At 56.5% G+C, this 11,458-nt stretch overlaps 4 protein-coding genes across 4 annotated transcripts in view; 1 reads left to right on the top strand and 3 right to left on the bottom strand.

Annotated features, from left to right (window-relative positions):
• Positions 1-110: 110 nt before the first annotated feature.
• On the bottom strand, positions 111-2,429 carry ACA1_173810 (carrier superfamily protein; the record flags this gene model as incomplete). Its single annotated transcript, XM_004356570.1, has 12 exons — positions 111-143; positions 216-292; positions 394-493; positions 579-613; positions 718-866; positions 960-1,090; positions 1,160-1,365; positions 1,509-1,604; positions 1,724-1,772; positions 1,885-1,993; positions 2,160-2,211; positions 2,297-2,429. The coding sequence occupies 12 exons, from the start codon at positions 2,427-2,429 to the stop codon at positions 111-113; spliced, it is 1,170 nt and encodes a 389-aa protein (XP_004356623.1).
• Positions 2,430-2,614: 185 nt separating this feature from the next.
• On the bottom strand, positions 2,615-3,798 carry ACA1_173800 (mitochondrial phosphate transporter, putative; the record flags this gene model as incomplete). The annotated part of the gene is made up of 3 exons (XM_004356569.1): positions 2,615-3,013; positions 3,129-3,689; positions 3,781-3,798. 3 exons carry the CDS (start codon positions 3,796-3,798, stop codon positions 2,615-2,617), a joined length of 978 nt encoding a protein of 325 aa, XP_004356622.1.
• Positions 3,799-4,067: 269 nt separating this feature from the next.
• On the bottom strand, positions 4,068-5,480 carry ACA1_173790 (nicotinate (nicotinamide) nucleotide adenylyltransferase; the record flags this gene model as incomplete). Its single annotated transcript, XM_004356568.1, has 8 exons — positions 4,068-4,167; positions 4,256-4,314; positions 4,413-4,514; positions 4,614-4,745; positions 4,826-4,939; positions 5,028-5,119; positions 5,259-5,330; positions 5,429-5,480. The coding sequence occupies 8 exons, from the start codon at positions 5,478-5,480 to the stop codon at positions 4,068-4,070; spliced, it is 723 nt and encodes a 240-aa protein (XP_004356621.1).
• Positions 5,481-6,061: 581 nt separating this feature from the next.
• ACA1_173680 (myosin IC heavy chain, putative) overlaps positions 6,062-11,458 on the top strand; it is a gene marked incomplete at both ends in the record, with an annotated part of 5,694 nt that continues 297 nt past the window's right edge. Inside the window, 22 exons of the mRNA XM_004356567.1 lie at positions 6,062-6,139; positions 6,276-6,343; positions 6,431-6,550; positions 6,636-6,813; positions 6,944-7,021; positions 7,112-7,196; positions 7,289-7,392; positions 7,494-7,629; positions 7,718-7,854; positions 7,955-8,104; positions 8,206-8,376; positions 8,457-8,527; positions 8,594-8,684; positions 8,763-8,861; positions 8,967-9,300; positions 9,393-9,573; positions 9,672-9,817; positions 9,987-10,202; positions 10,334-10,594; positions 10,693-10,938; positions 11,003-11,234; positions 11,343-11,446. Coding sequence (XP_004356620.1) covers positions 6,062-6,139; positions 6,276-6,343; positions 6,431-6,550; positions 6,636-6,813; positions 6,944-7,021; positions 7,112-7,196; positions 7,289-7,392; positions 7,494-7,629; positions 7,718-7,854; positions 7,955-8,104; positions 8,206-8,376; positions 8,457-8,527; positions 8,594-8,684; positions 8,763-8,861; positions 8,967-9,300; positions 9,393-9,573; positions 9,672-9,817; positions 9,987-10,202; positions 10,334-10,594; positions 10,693-10,938; positions 11,003-11,234; positions 11,343-11,446 — 3,286 coding nt within the window. The remainder of the gene's footprint in view (positions 6,140-6,275; positions 6,344-6,430; positions 6,551-6,635; positions 6,814-6,943; positions 7,022-7,111; positions 7,197-7,288; positions 7,393-7,493; positions 7,630-7,717; positions 7,855-7,954; positions 8,105-8,205; positions 8,377-8,456; positions 8,528-8,593; positions 8,685-8,762; positions 8,862-8,966; positions 9,301-9,392; positions 9,574-9,671; positions 9,818-9,986; positions 10,203-10,333; positions 10,595-10,692; positions 10,939-11,002; positions 11,235-11,342; positions 11,447-11,458) is intronic.

Genomic DNA, 11,458 nt, shown 5'->3' with positions numbered 1-11,458 from the left:
AAACAATATATCGTATCATGACGCCAATCCTCAGAATCGTTGTGTTGGATTCAAAGACGGGCTTTGACAGTGGTGTGGTGTGATCACGCGTGTAGCGGGGGGGGGGTGCTTCAAGGCAGGAACCGCAGGGTCAGTTCATAGACCTGGGGGGGAAGGAGGATGGTCGTTGGGTTAGCCAGGCCACAGCGGGGGGGGGGATAGCGCTTGCGTCGTACCAGGAAGCCGACAGCGTTGGCCGGGAAGGAGCGGAGGACCGTTGGCACGTAGCCCTTGAACAGCGCGCCAGCTCCGCCTGTGCGCCAATGCGTGCGTCACACGTGTGAGCGCCATCCATTGCACAACATTGGGGGCTCAAGATGGCGGCGGTGGTGATGTGTGGTGGTGTAGCGCTACCTTGTCGGTAGAGGATGCGGAAGCAGTCGAGGGTGCTCTTGTAGGTGGGCGTGGACCCGGATTGGATCTGTATCCGCGTCTTGACCACGTCGAACGGGTACTGTGGGGGGGGGGTTATCAAATCAATTTATTTATGTTTCTTCTTTCGACGAAAAACGAAATAGGGAGAGAAGAGGGGCGCGTACCGTTGCCGTGTGATACGCCATACCCGCCACACCACCTTGTGTGTGCGGGTGCGTGTGCGCGTGTGCGTGTGCGTGCGCTGTTAGTGGTACCACTGACGGAACGGAGAAACACGCACGGAGGGGGGGGAAGCTGCGGTACCGGCCAGGATGACGGCGACGGGTGAGAGGCCCCCGGCGCCGTGTGGGTCGTCGTCGGCGCCCTCCGCGGCGCCCGGCGCGGCCCGCAGGAACGGGAGTGCAGCGAACGACCGCTTGAGGAATTCATACGATGCGAAGAATACCGCATACCTGGCGACCAACGACCACCCACGAATCAAAAGATGAGCGCCCGAGAACGCGTGGAATGCTCCCATGATTGAAGGGGGGGAGGCTGGGCGGTACCCGGGCACGTCGCGCCAGAGGGTGGGGACCATGCCGAGGTAGAGGCCCCGCCAGCCGCGGGTGGCGATCACCTCCCGCACCATCTCCATGTTACCCGGCCCCGCCGCTCCGCCGTGCCCGAACCCTCCCACCTACACACACCACACACACCACACACACACCACACACCACACACGACCGATAGCGACACGACACGACACGACACGCAGAGATGAGCGCTCGTTTGAGTGGTCGATGGCGGTGGTGAGGTGTGCCTGCATGCGGTTCTTGATGACGTCGACGGGGCAGAGGATGAAGGCCTGCGCGAATCCGGCAACGGCGCCGGCCAGGGCCACGTGGGCCAGCCGCACCTCGCCTCGGCTGCCGTAGCGCTCGTGCAGGAAGTCCACCGCGTGCGCGTAGGACCCTTTGCGAGGTGGCGCGCAGTGAAGAGGTAAATGTCAACTGTCATCGTGTGTGCGTCGCGTCACACACACACACACACACACGCACGACACACACATACACACACACGACACACACACGACACACACACACGAGTCGGGGTACCGAAAATGGTGGCGGTGGTGATGGACGAGGCGAGGAACGGAGGGCCGAGGCCCTTGAACAGCCCTCGCACGCCCTCCTTCTGCAGGGTCTCCCGCACTGCGATGGTGTGCCACACTCAGGTCAGTCAGTCAGCGCGCGCAAGGCCACCAGTGGACGATGCGGTGAGAGCGCGCGCGGGTGGCGGAGGCGCGGGGAGCGGTGGGTGGCCGGCGTACGGATGCCCATGGCCCCCGTGGGGTGGTCGCCGTGGGCTTGCATTCGGGTCTGTCATCATCACCACCACCACCATCATCATCAGGTGGTCGGGTGAGTTGACTGCTTGGTGGGGAAGAAGAAGAAGAAGAAAGAGGGTGAAACGGAGCGGGCGTGCCTTGACGAGATCGAGCGGATAGCCGGCGGTCTCTTCGGCCATGCCAGAGAGGGTGCCAGCAATGCTGCCTCGGCCGACGCCAAGCACCGCTCGCGTAAGCACTCGCGACAACGTCCTGATCGGGCGACGTGCATGGCGCTCTCGAGTTTAGTACTTTGCCTTTATTTTCATATTTGCACTTGTATATATATTTGTATTTTTATTCGTGTTATTTATTTATTCATTTTATTTATTTAAAGTTAAAGATGTTGTAGTTTTAGGTGGAGCGGTGGGCCAGGTACCTGCCGACGCCAGCAAGGGCGCCAGCCACTTCGTTCTTTTGCTTTCCCTCATCTAGCACGCGAGCACACCGGATGATTATAATCATGGTGCTCACATTTTAGAAGAAAAGGATGTGCTGGCGCGTTGAGGTGCAAACCTTCAACGCTGCTCGTAGGCATGCTGGGCGTGGGGATGGGTGGCAGGCTTGGCGCCGAGCTCGAAGAGGAAGGCAGACCCTCTCCCGGCCCTTTGCCCATAGACGCGTCATCATCTTGCTTGGTGGAGGCCATCTCGCACCAATCTTTCTGGCAGCCCAATAATTGAGGGAAAATAAGTTTTCTTTGTTGCGCGTGAAAGAAATAAATATTGTTTCTTAAGTATGCAAGGAATGGGCGAATTTTAAAACAAGAGCGAAGAGTGCAGAGAGGACGTGAGTGTGGTGCGAGAGAGGAGGAAGCGAGCGCGAGGTCGCGTTCTAGTGCTTCTTGTCGCCGGCGGGAGCGGAGGCGCCGGGGGTGGGGAGACCGACGTAGGCCTTGAAGGCACCGTAGATGAACCACTGGAGACCAGTGAGGGTACCGATCATGACCACGCGGGGACCGAAGCCCTTCCAGAGGCCGGCGAAGCCGATGCCGGGAGCCTCGGGGGTACCGCTGTAGATGAGCTTCATCTTCTCGCCGAGCGAACCAGAGCTCTTGATCTTGTTGATCTTGGAGACCATGGTGTCGGCAGGGTGCGAAACGGCACCGCAGATGATACCAGCAGTGTAACCAGCGGCGAAGATGACGCCCATCTGCTCAGTCTTGGACATGTCCTCCTTCTTCTTGGGGAGCATGGCATAGATGGCCTCGCAGATCCTCTCGAAGGCCACGAACTGTTACAAACGATGAACAATCGTAAGATTAGATTAAATTTGCGAGTAGAGAGAAAGAAAACGACAGCGATTGTGGGGCAACGACAATCTGACCGGGCAAGAGAGGGGCGCGTACCTTGATGATGGTGTAGGGGATCTGACGAGCCCAGAGGGGACCGAGACCGGCGTAGAGGTTGCCGAAGCCCTCGGCCTTGATGAACTTGGGCAGGCCGTCGATGATGCCGCGAGCGAACGACGGGCTGGTCTGGATGCGAACCTTGATGGCCTCGAAGGGGCAGAGGGCAATGTCGGCGAAGAACTCGGCAGAGGCGGAGGCACCCATGTAGACGAGATCGCGGTACTTGAAGGCGTTCTCGGGGCCAACAGCCTCGGCGAAGTAGTGCTTGAACACCTCATACAGACCAAACTTGAAGAGGCCCTGGAGGGAGTAGCCCCAGAGGGTGGGACCCCAGCCCTTGAGGAGGCCAGACACGCCCGAGCCGAAGCCGATGCTGGTCAGGGAGCCCGAGTAGATGGCACGGAAACCCTGGACGGTGTTCTTGAAGTGCTCAGGGTTGGCCTGAGCGTTGCACTTGACGAGATCGATCGGCGTCACAGCCGTGTGGGTGAGACCGCACGACAGGATACCACCGAGGCCGCACGCCGCGAAGTACTCAAGGCTGTAGAGCTTGATGGGCTGCTGAACAAAAATGAAGAGATTTAAGCATGAAAAAGGGAGATTGAAGGCGAGCGAAAGCATGAAAGGAAGAGAACAACGTAAAGCGTACCTTCTGCTGAGTGGCCATAGCGAAATGGGATGGGAAGCAAGAAGATCGAAAGAGAGAGGATCTACACTGGCACGTGACGCGAACGCGGCCAAGAAAATCGCCACCAGCAAAACAAAGGCAGGGCTCTGGCGGTTGGGCGCCTCAGATCGCCACCTTAGCCGCCATTTCCTGTCATTTATTGTAAAAAACAATGAAAAAATAAATCGAATTACTAAAATAATAGAAAAATAAGAACTTGAAATGATTACATTTTCTTTGCACTGAGCCTGAGTCCAAAGAGGAGTTCCTCACGCGGGCGGGTTGGCGTAGAGGTTGTTCTCTTGGATGTACTGGATGACGCGGTCCGGCATGAAGTACTTGACCGACAGACCACGATTCAGCATTTGTCTGTGCAGTACACAGGGCGCAGAGCAGATGTGAGAAGACGCAGCGCTTGAGGGAGGCCACAACAACAAACAACACAACAACAACGAACCTGATCCTGGTGGAGCTGACGTCGTTGGGAATCCACGTCGGCACAAGGTGAATGTTGTTCTACCGATACAAAAGGCACGCATCAGTCGGCACGGCGAGTTCAGGCTTTTGAAATGGATACCGTGAAATGGAGAGGGTGATGTGCGCGAGGAACGAACCAGGTGCCTGAAGAGGATGTCGCTGGAAACAATCGACTTCATCGCATCGGATCCCTCGCGCTGGATGCACGCCACGCCATACTTGCCGAGGATCACCTCCAACTGGCGGAGTCGAGGGGAAAGCGCAATGAACCTCCCAATCTCAAGCACACCGTTGTCGTGTCGTGTGTGTGTCGTGTGTGTCGTGTGTCAGCTTCGTACATCTTCGTCTGCCCACACGCCCGGCGTGTTGAACGATGCCAGGAGATCGGAGCCGCATAGGAGCATCACCTGGAGGCGGTCCTCCTCGCTTCTGTTCTCGTTGATCTTGCGGTCAAAGTACTGCAGCACCACCTTGACCCGACAAACAAAGACATTCTTCAGAACCGAGAGGGCTCGGGCCAAGCTCTGGCCTGGGCCGCGTGGGTGGTTACCACTGTGCGCTGGAATTCGTCCTGGGCGGCCTCCCAGCCGTCGACGTTGATCCAGTCCGAGTTCTCGACCGCCCGCTTGCACATTTCCAGCCGATGGGTGGCCGACGCAAGGCCCTTGGGTGGTGTTGGTGATGGTGGTGAGCCGTGAGACAAAGGAGCTCGCCAAGGGCCACAATGAAGTTCATTGCGAGTGGTACGCTACCTTCTTCTTGTAGGCGTCGGTGACGGGCGAGAGATAACCGCCCACCACCTCCAGACCCAAGTCGCGAATCTGGAACCAGGTGCGGGCGTCCTCTGCAATGGCACGCGTAGTTGGTTGGTTGGGGGGGGGGTCACGTCTTAGGTTTTCTGAACAAGTCGCAGCCAAGTACTTGCCAGGCACACGGACTTCTACTACGCGCGTTGGAGTGTGCTTTGCGGGCGTGTAGCGTACCAAAAATACGGAGGTGCATGTTGGTGATGGGCGAGAACGAACCGCATGCGAGTAGCACCACCCCTCGCTTTCCTATGGGGGCCGACAATCGATTAACCCTCACAAGTAACACAAATAAAACGAACAATGATAAAACAACAAATCGCAAATGGGGAGGGAGTTGCTCGAACCAGGGCTGGGCGTGCCAAGCTTATCCAGCGAAAAGGGGAAGTCGGCTTGCATCCTTTCGTTGTGTGTTGTGTGTTGGTACTTTGTTGTTTCTCACTTCGGCCAGCAACAGCTCCTTTTTCGCAACGAACAATTTTCCGCTAAACAATCAATATTTCCGTTTATTTTCCTTTCCTCTTTTGGTCGGAGGATTTATCCCAGGACGAGGAATTAATTTCGCGCAGTGTCTCAAAAGGAGCGACGAAGGGCAACCACCAACGACCGCTGAGTTTTGGTTGATCACCAGCGAGCGAAGAGAGAGCAAGCAGAGGAGACTGCCCCGCAGTGAGACCGAACACACGCAGCACGCAGAAAGCCACAGGCCTGCGTCTTCCCTTTTTCTTCTTCTATTACGGTCTAATTCCCTCCATCTAGCGCCATGGTACGCCCTTGGCCCACACTTTCGATTTGTCGCTTGCGAATTTGGGCCGATGCGCCTTTGTCCTTTTAATTCAAACGATTCATCGATACTGCGCCTCCATCTCTCCTCGATTCACCCCCCCCCCGGTTCAACTAAATGGAACGCTTGGCACTTACGATCGTTGTAATAACTCGTCTGCCTGCAGGCGTATACGAGCAAGCATGGCGTCGACGACATGGTGATGTTGACGAGCATCTCCAACGACGCCATCAACGACAACCTCAAGAAGCGCTTCGCCGCCGACCTCATCTACGTACGTTGGAGTTCTCTCTCGCAACTATTTTTTTTTCAGAAAATAAAGGAATAAATGTGATCGATTGATTGTTATTATTTTTTCTATATTTATTGGAACCAATTAATATTTATTCAATTAATATTGCTCCGCGCAGACGTACATCGGTCACGTGCTCATCTCGGTCAACCCCTACAAACAAATCAACAACCTCTACACAGAACGGTACCGCGCTATTTTTTCAATAATAGTTATAAATAAATTAGTACATAAATAATACTTCGTGGCCTTGCGATTGGGCGGACTGTGCAGTACGTTGAAGGACTACCGCGGCAAGTACCGTTATGAGCTGCCCCCGCACGTCTACGCCCTGGCCGACGACATGTACCGCACCATGCTCTCCGAGAGCGAGGACCAATGCGTCATCATTTCGTACGACCACCGCACACGCATTACCGCACACACCGCACGCGCACCATCGCACACGCGGCTGACACGAGTGTCAAATGGCGCGCAGTGGCGAGTCGGGAGCCGGTAAGACCGAGGCGTCGAAGAAGATCATGCAGTACATCGCCGCCGTTTCGGGTGCCACGGGCGACGTGATGCGCGTGAAGGACGTCATCCTCGAGTCCAACCCGCTGCTCGAGGCCTTCGGTAACGCCAAGACCATCAGGAACAACAACTCCTCTCGCTTCGTACGAACTGCTCGCTCCCACACAACCCAACGTTGGTCACCTTACGAACCACGCACTCATCTTTTCGTGTTTTGTGGGCGGTCGACAACAAACAAACAAACCAACCACAACCTGCGTGCGATGCGTACAGGGTAAGTACATGGAGATCCAGTTCGACTTGAAGGGCGACCCCGTGGGCGGCCGTATCTCCAACTACCTGCTCGAGAAGGTTTGTTCGCACGGCACACGACACGACACACAGCACCACGCATGAAACAAAACACGCCTTCTCACTTTTTTGTCTGGCCCGAATGTCCAGTCGCGCGTCGTGTACCAGACGAATGGCGAGAGGAACTTCCACATCTTCTACCAGCTCCTGGCCGGCGCGCCCGCCGACCTGAGGCGTACGTTCCACCATTTTATTTTCTATTTTCTCTTTTTCTTAATGAAGAAATGAATAGACATTGACTCACGTTGACCCCACCCAAACCCGCAGAGGAATTCGGGTTGCAGACCCCGGACTACTATTTCTACCTCAACCAGGGCAAGACCTACACCGTCGACGGCATGGACGACAACCAGGAATTCCAAGACACCTGGGTACGTTATTTTTTTTTTTAAATTGTTATTGTTATTGTTATTGTTTTGTAGCGGCCATTTGCTCACTTTTCTGGTTTCTCCCTTTTCCGCAACATTTGTAGAACGCGATGAAGGTGATCGGATTCACGGCGGAGGAGCAGCACGAGATCTTCCGTCTCGTGACGGCCATCCTCTACCTGGGCAACGTCCAGTTCGTGGACGACGGCAAGGGCGGCTCCACCATCGCCGACAGGCAGGGTATGTATATACCATTATTTATTTATTTATTAGACTACTGTGCAACGCGGCGGCTTACTAACAACAAAACCGACCAATGGGATTGCAGTTGTGGAGATGCTGGCCTATCTCATGAGGACCGAGCCGGTGGCCGTGGAGCAGGCCCTGCTGTACCGCACCATCACCACCGGCGAGCAGGGCCGCGGCCGCTCGTCCGTCTACTCCTGCCCGCAGGACCCCCTCGGCGTACGTCATTGCTCACATTCCTATGCAACCGACCACAGCACACACATCACACACATTCCTGACCCTTGTTGGCCAAATCTGGTGAATGCACCACCCACAGGCCATCTACTCGAGGGACGCCCTGTCGAAGGCCCTCTACTCGCGCATGTTCGACTACATCATCCAGAGAGTCAACGACGCCATGTACATCGACGACCCCGAGGCCCTCACCACCGGTATTCTCGACATCTACGGTTTTGAGATCTTCGGTGTACGTTGCATCCTCGCTGCGTGTCGTGTGTCGTGTCATGTCGTGTTTCGATTCGCTGGTTAATCGTTGCTTGCGCCTCACACACAACCGAAAACAAACAGAAAAACGGATTCGAGCAGCTGTGCATCAACTTCGTGAACGAGAAGCTGCAGCAGATCTTCATCCAGCTCACGCTCAAGGCCGAGCAGGAGGAGTACGGCGCCGAGGGCATCCAGTGGGAGAACATCGACTACTTCAACAACAAGATTTGCTGCGATCTCATCGAGGAGAAGGTACTGCCACAGAATTACGAATACATTCGCCGCTGCACCACATATCTAACCGACCAACACACAACAACAACAACATGTAGCGTCCTCCGGGTCTGATGACCATCCTCGACGACGTGTGCAACTTCCCCAAGGGCACTGACGACAAGTTCCGGTACGTCTTTTTTTTTAAGAGTTGTATTGTGTGGCCGTTGTTGATTGTTGCTGCCATGTCACACAGCGAGAAGCTCCTGGGCGCCTTCCCGACCCACGCCCACTTGGCGGCCACGTCCCAGCCTGACGAGTTCGTCATCAAGCACTACGCCGGCGACGTGCGTCTAACCTCAAAAAATATCATTTTATCAACCATTGATTGAACACTTCTGACCGTGCTCGCTGCGATTCCACAGGTGGTCTACAACGTCGACGGCTTCTGCGACAAGAACAAGGATCTGCTCTTCAAGGATCTCATCGGTCTCGCCGAGTGCACCTCTTCCACCTTCTTCGCCGTACGTGTCGCCTTCCTTTTTTATGTATATTTTTATTTCCCAATCAAAAGATATGAATATAGTTCTTAATTTCTTTTCTAATTTCATTCCCTTTTCTTTTTGTAGGGTCTCTTCCCCGAGGCCAAGGAGGTCGCCACTTCCAAGAAGAAGCCCACCACCGCCGGCTTCAAGATCAAGGAGTCGATCAACATTCTGGTGGCCACCCTGTCCAAGTGCACCCCGCACTACATCCGTTGCATCAAGCCCAACGAAAAGAAGGCGGCCAACGACTTCAACAACTCGCTGGTGCTCCATCAAGTCAAGTACCTGGGTCTGCTCGAGAACGTGCGCATCCGTCGCGCCGGTTACGCCTACCGTCAGGTCTACGACAAGTTCTTCTACCGCTACCGCGTCGTGTGCCCCAAGACCTGGTCCGGCTGGAACGGCGACATGGTCTCCGGTACGCCTCGCGCATTCCTTGACATTCCACACATACCGTGTGTTGCATTCCTCTGCTTACCACCGCACACGCACACGCACACGCACATGCAGGCGCTGAGGCGATCCTGAACCACGTGGGCATGTCCCTGGGCAAGGAGTACCAGAAGGGTAAGACCAAGATCTTCATCCGCCAGCCCGAGAGCGTGTTCTCGCTCGAGGAGCTGCGCGACCGCACCGTGTTCTCCTACGCCAACAAGATCCAGAGATTCCTCCGCAAGACAGCCATGAGGAAGTACGCGCGCACTCTCACACATTCCTGTCGCATTCCTCAGCTTCCTGAGATGCCATGCGCATGTATTTATTTATTAATTTATATTGTAACTCGTGTAGGTACTACTACGAGGTCAAGAAGGGCGGCAATGACGCGCTTGTCAACAAGAAGGAGCGTCGTCGCCTGTCGCTCGAGCGTCCGTTCAAGACCGACTACATCAACTACCGCCAGAACTTCAAGCTCAAGGACTGCATCGGCGACAAGGGTACACCTCCTTTCCCATTTTTCTCCTTAAGTCGATCCACAATTCAGGTCGTTGCACAACACTTGTTGCAACCAACCAATTATCATGTATCGCGCTGATTCATTGGTGGATTGAATGTGAATGAAATGATTGATGGATGGATTGATTGGTGATTGGTGGTCGTGCGCAGGTACGGAGAAGGTGCTGTTCGCGGACCTGTGCAACAACCTGGACAAGAGCTTCTGGGGCTCGAAGGTGGAGCGGCGCATCATGGTGCTCACCTCCAACGCCATGTTCCTGGTGGCCATCGACCCCAACAAGGACAAGATCGAGAAGAAGGTCAAGCCCTTCCTCTACGTCCTCAAGCGCCGCATCGACTTCAACAAGATCGGCTCCATCACCCTCAGTACGCTTCGTCGTGTGTTGCTGTGTGTGTGTGTGTGTGTGTGTGTGTGTGTGTGGTGTGTGTGTGTGTGCGTGTGTGTGCGTGTGTGTCGTGTGCTGACGCGTGTGTCTTTTCTGCTTTCCAACGCGCAGGCCCGCTGCAGGACAACTTCATGCTGATCAGCGTGAACGGGGAGCACAGCAACCTGCTCGAGTGCCGCAGGAAGACCGAGCTCATCGGCGTCCTCCTCAAGCACAACCCGTCCGTCCGCATCCAGTTCGCCGACACGTTCAACGTGACGCTCAAGGGCGGCAAGACGTGCGTGGTCAAGTTCATCCGCGACCCGCAGGGCGGCGACGGCAAGGTCAAGGGCACCAAGGTCTCCGTCGCGCCCGGCCTTCCCCCCTCCTCCGGTACTCCCCCTCAAAACCTTTCTTTTTTTTAATTTTTTCATTTCTAAAACAAAACTAAAAACTAAAACAATTTCAACTTCAATTTCTGTTTGAAACAGCGCCCAACATCCAGGCGCCGCAGGAGACGTCGGGCGGCGCGTCGTTCACGGTGGCCGAGCAGTCCTACAAGGACCAGATCCTCGGCGCCAAGGGAGGCGGCGGCGGCGGCGGAAGGGGCAGAGGCGGACCCTCGCCCAGCGGCGCCGTTTCGCCCCGGCCCTCGCCCGGCGGTGGCGGCGGCGGCCCGTCCCCGTTCGGCGGCCGTCCCTCGCCTTCGGGTCCCCCCGCCGCCGCGCCCGCGCCTGGTACGCCCCACCACTCGTGAGATCAGCCTAAGGTGGTTGCTGACGTCATCACATCACACCACAGGACCCGAGCAGGCGCGTGCGCTGTATGACTTTGCGGCGGAGAACCCGGACGAGCTGACCTTCAACGAGGGCGCCGTGGTGACGGTGATCAACAAGAGCAACCCGGACTGGTGGGAGGGCGAACTCAACGGCCAGCGCGGCGTCTTCCCCGCGTCCTACGTCGAACTCATCCCGCGCGCCGCTGCGCCCGCGCCCGGCCCCTCCGGCGGCCCTCGCCCCGCTCCCCCCCGGAGGTAAGTGTGTGCCGCACGTGTCGCGTCGCGTCGTGTCATGTCGTGTGTGCGGCGGTGTTGTATTGACGTGTGTGTGCGTGTGCGTGTGCGGTTCCCAACAGCTGGAAGGGCGGCGCCGATGGGCGGACCCGGTCCGATGAGGGGCCGAGGCGGACCGGCGCCAGGCGGTCCCGGCAGGGGCGGTGCGCCCCCGCCCGGCGCCGGCAGGGCCGGTCCCCCCGGCG

Source organism: Acanthamoeba castellanii (genome assembly GCF_000313135.1).
Source record: "Acanthamoeba castellanii str. Neff unplaced genomic scaffold scf7180000084741, whole genome shotgun sequence".
Classification (NCBI taxonomy): domain Eukaryota; phylum Discosea; order Longamoebia; family Acanthamoebidae; genus Acanthamoeba; species Acanthamoeba castellanii.
This window is presented reverse-complemented; position numbering and strand designations above follow the sequence as displayed.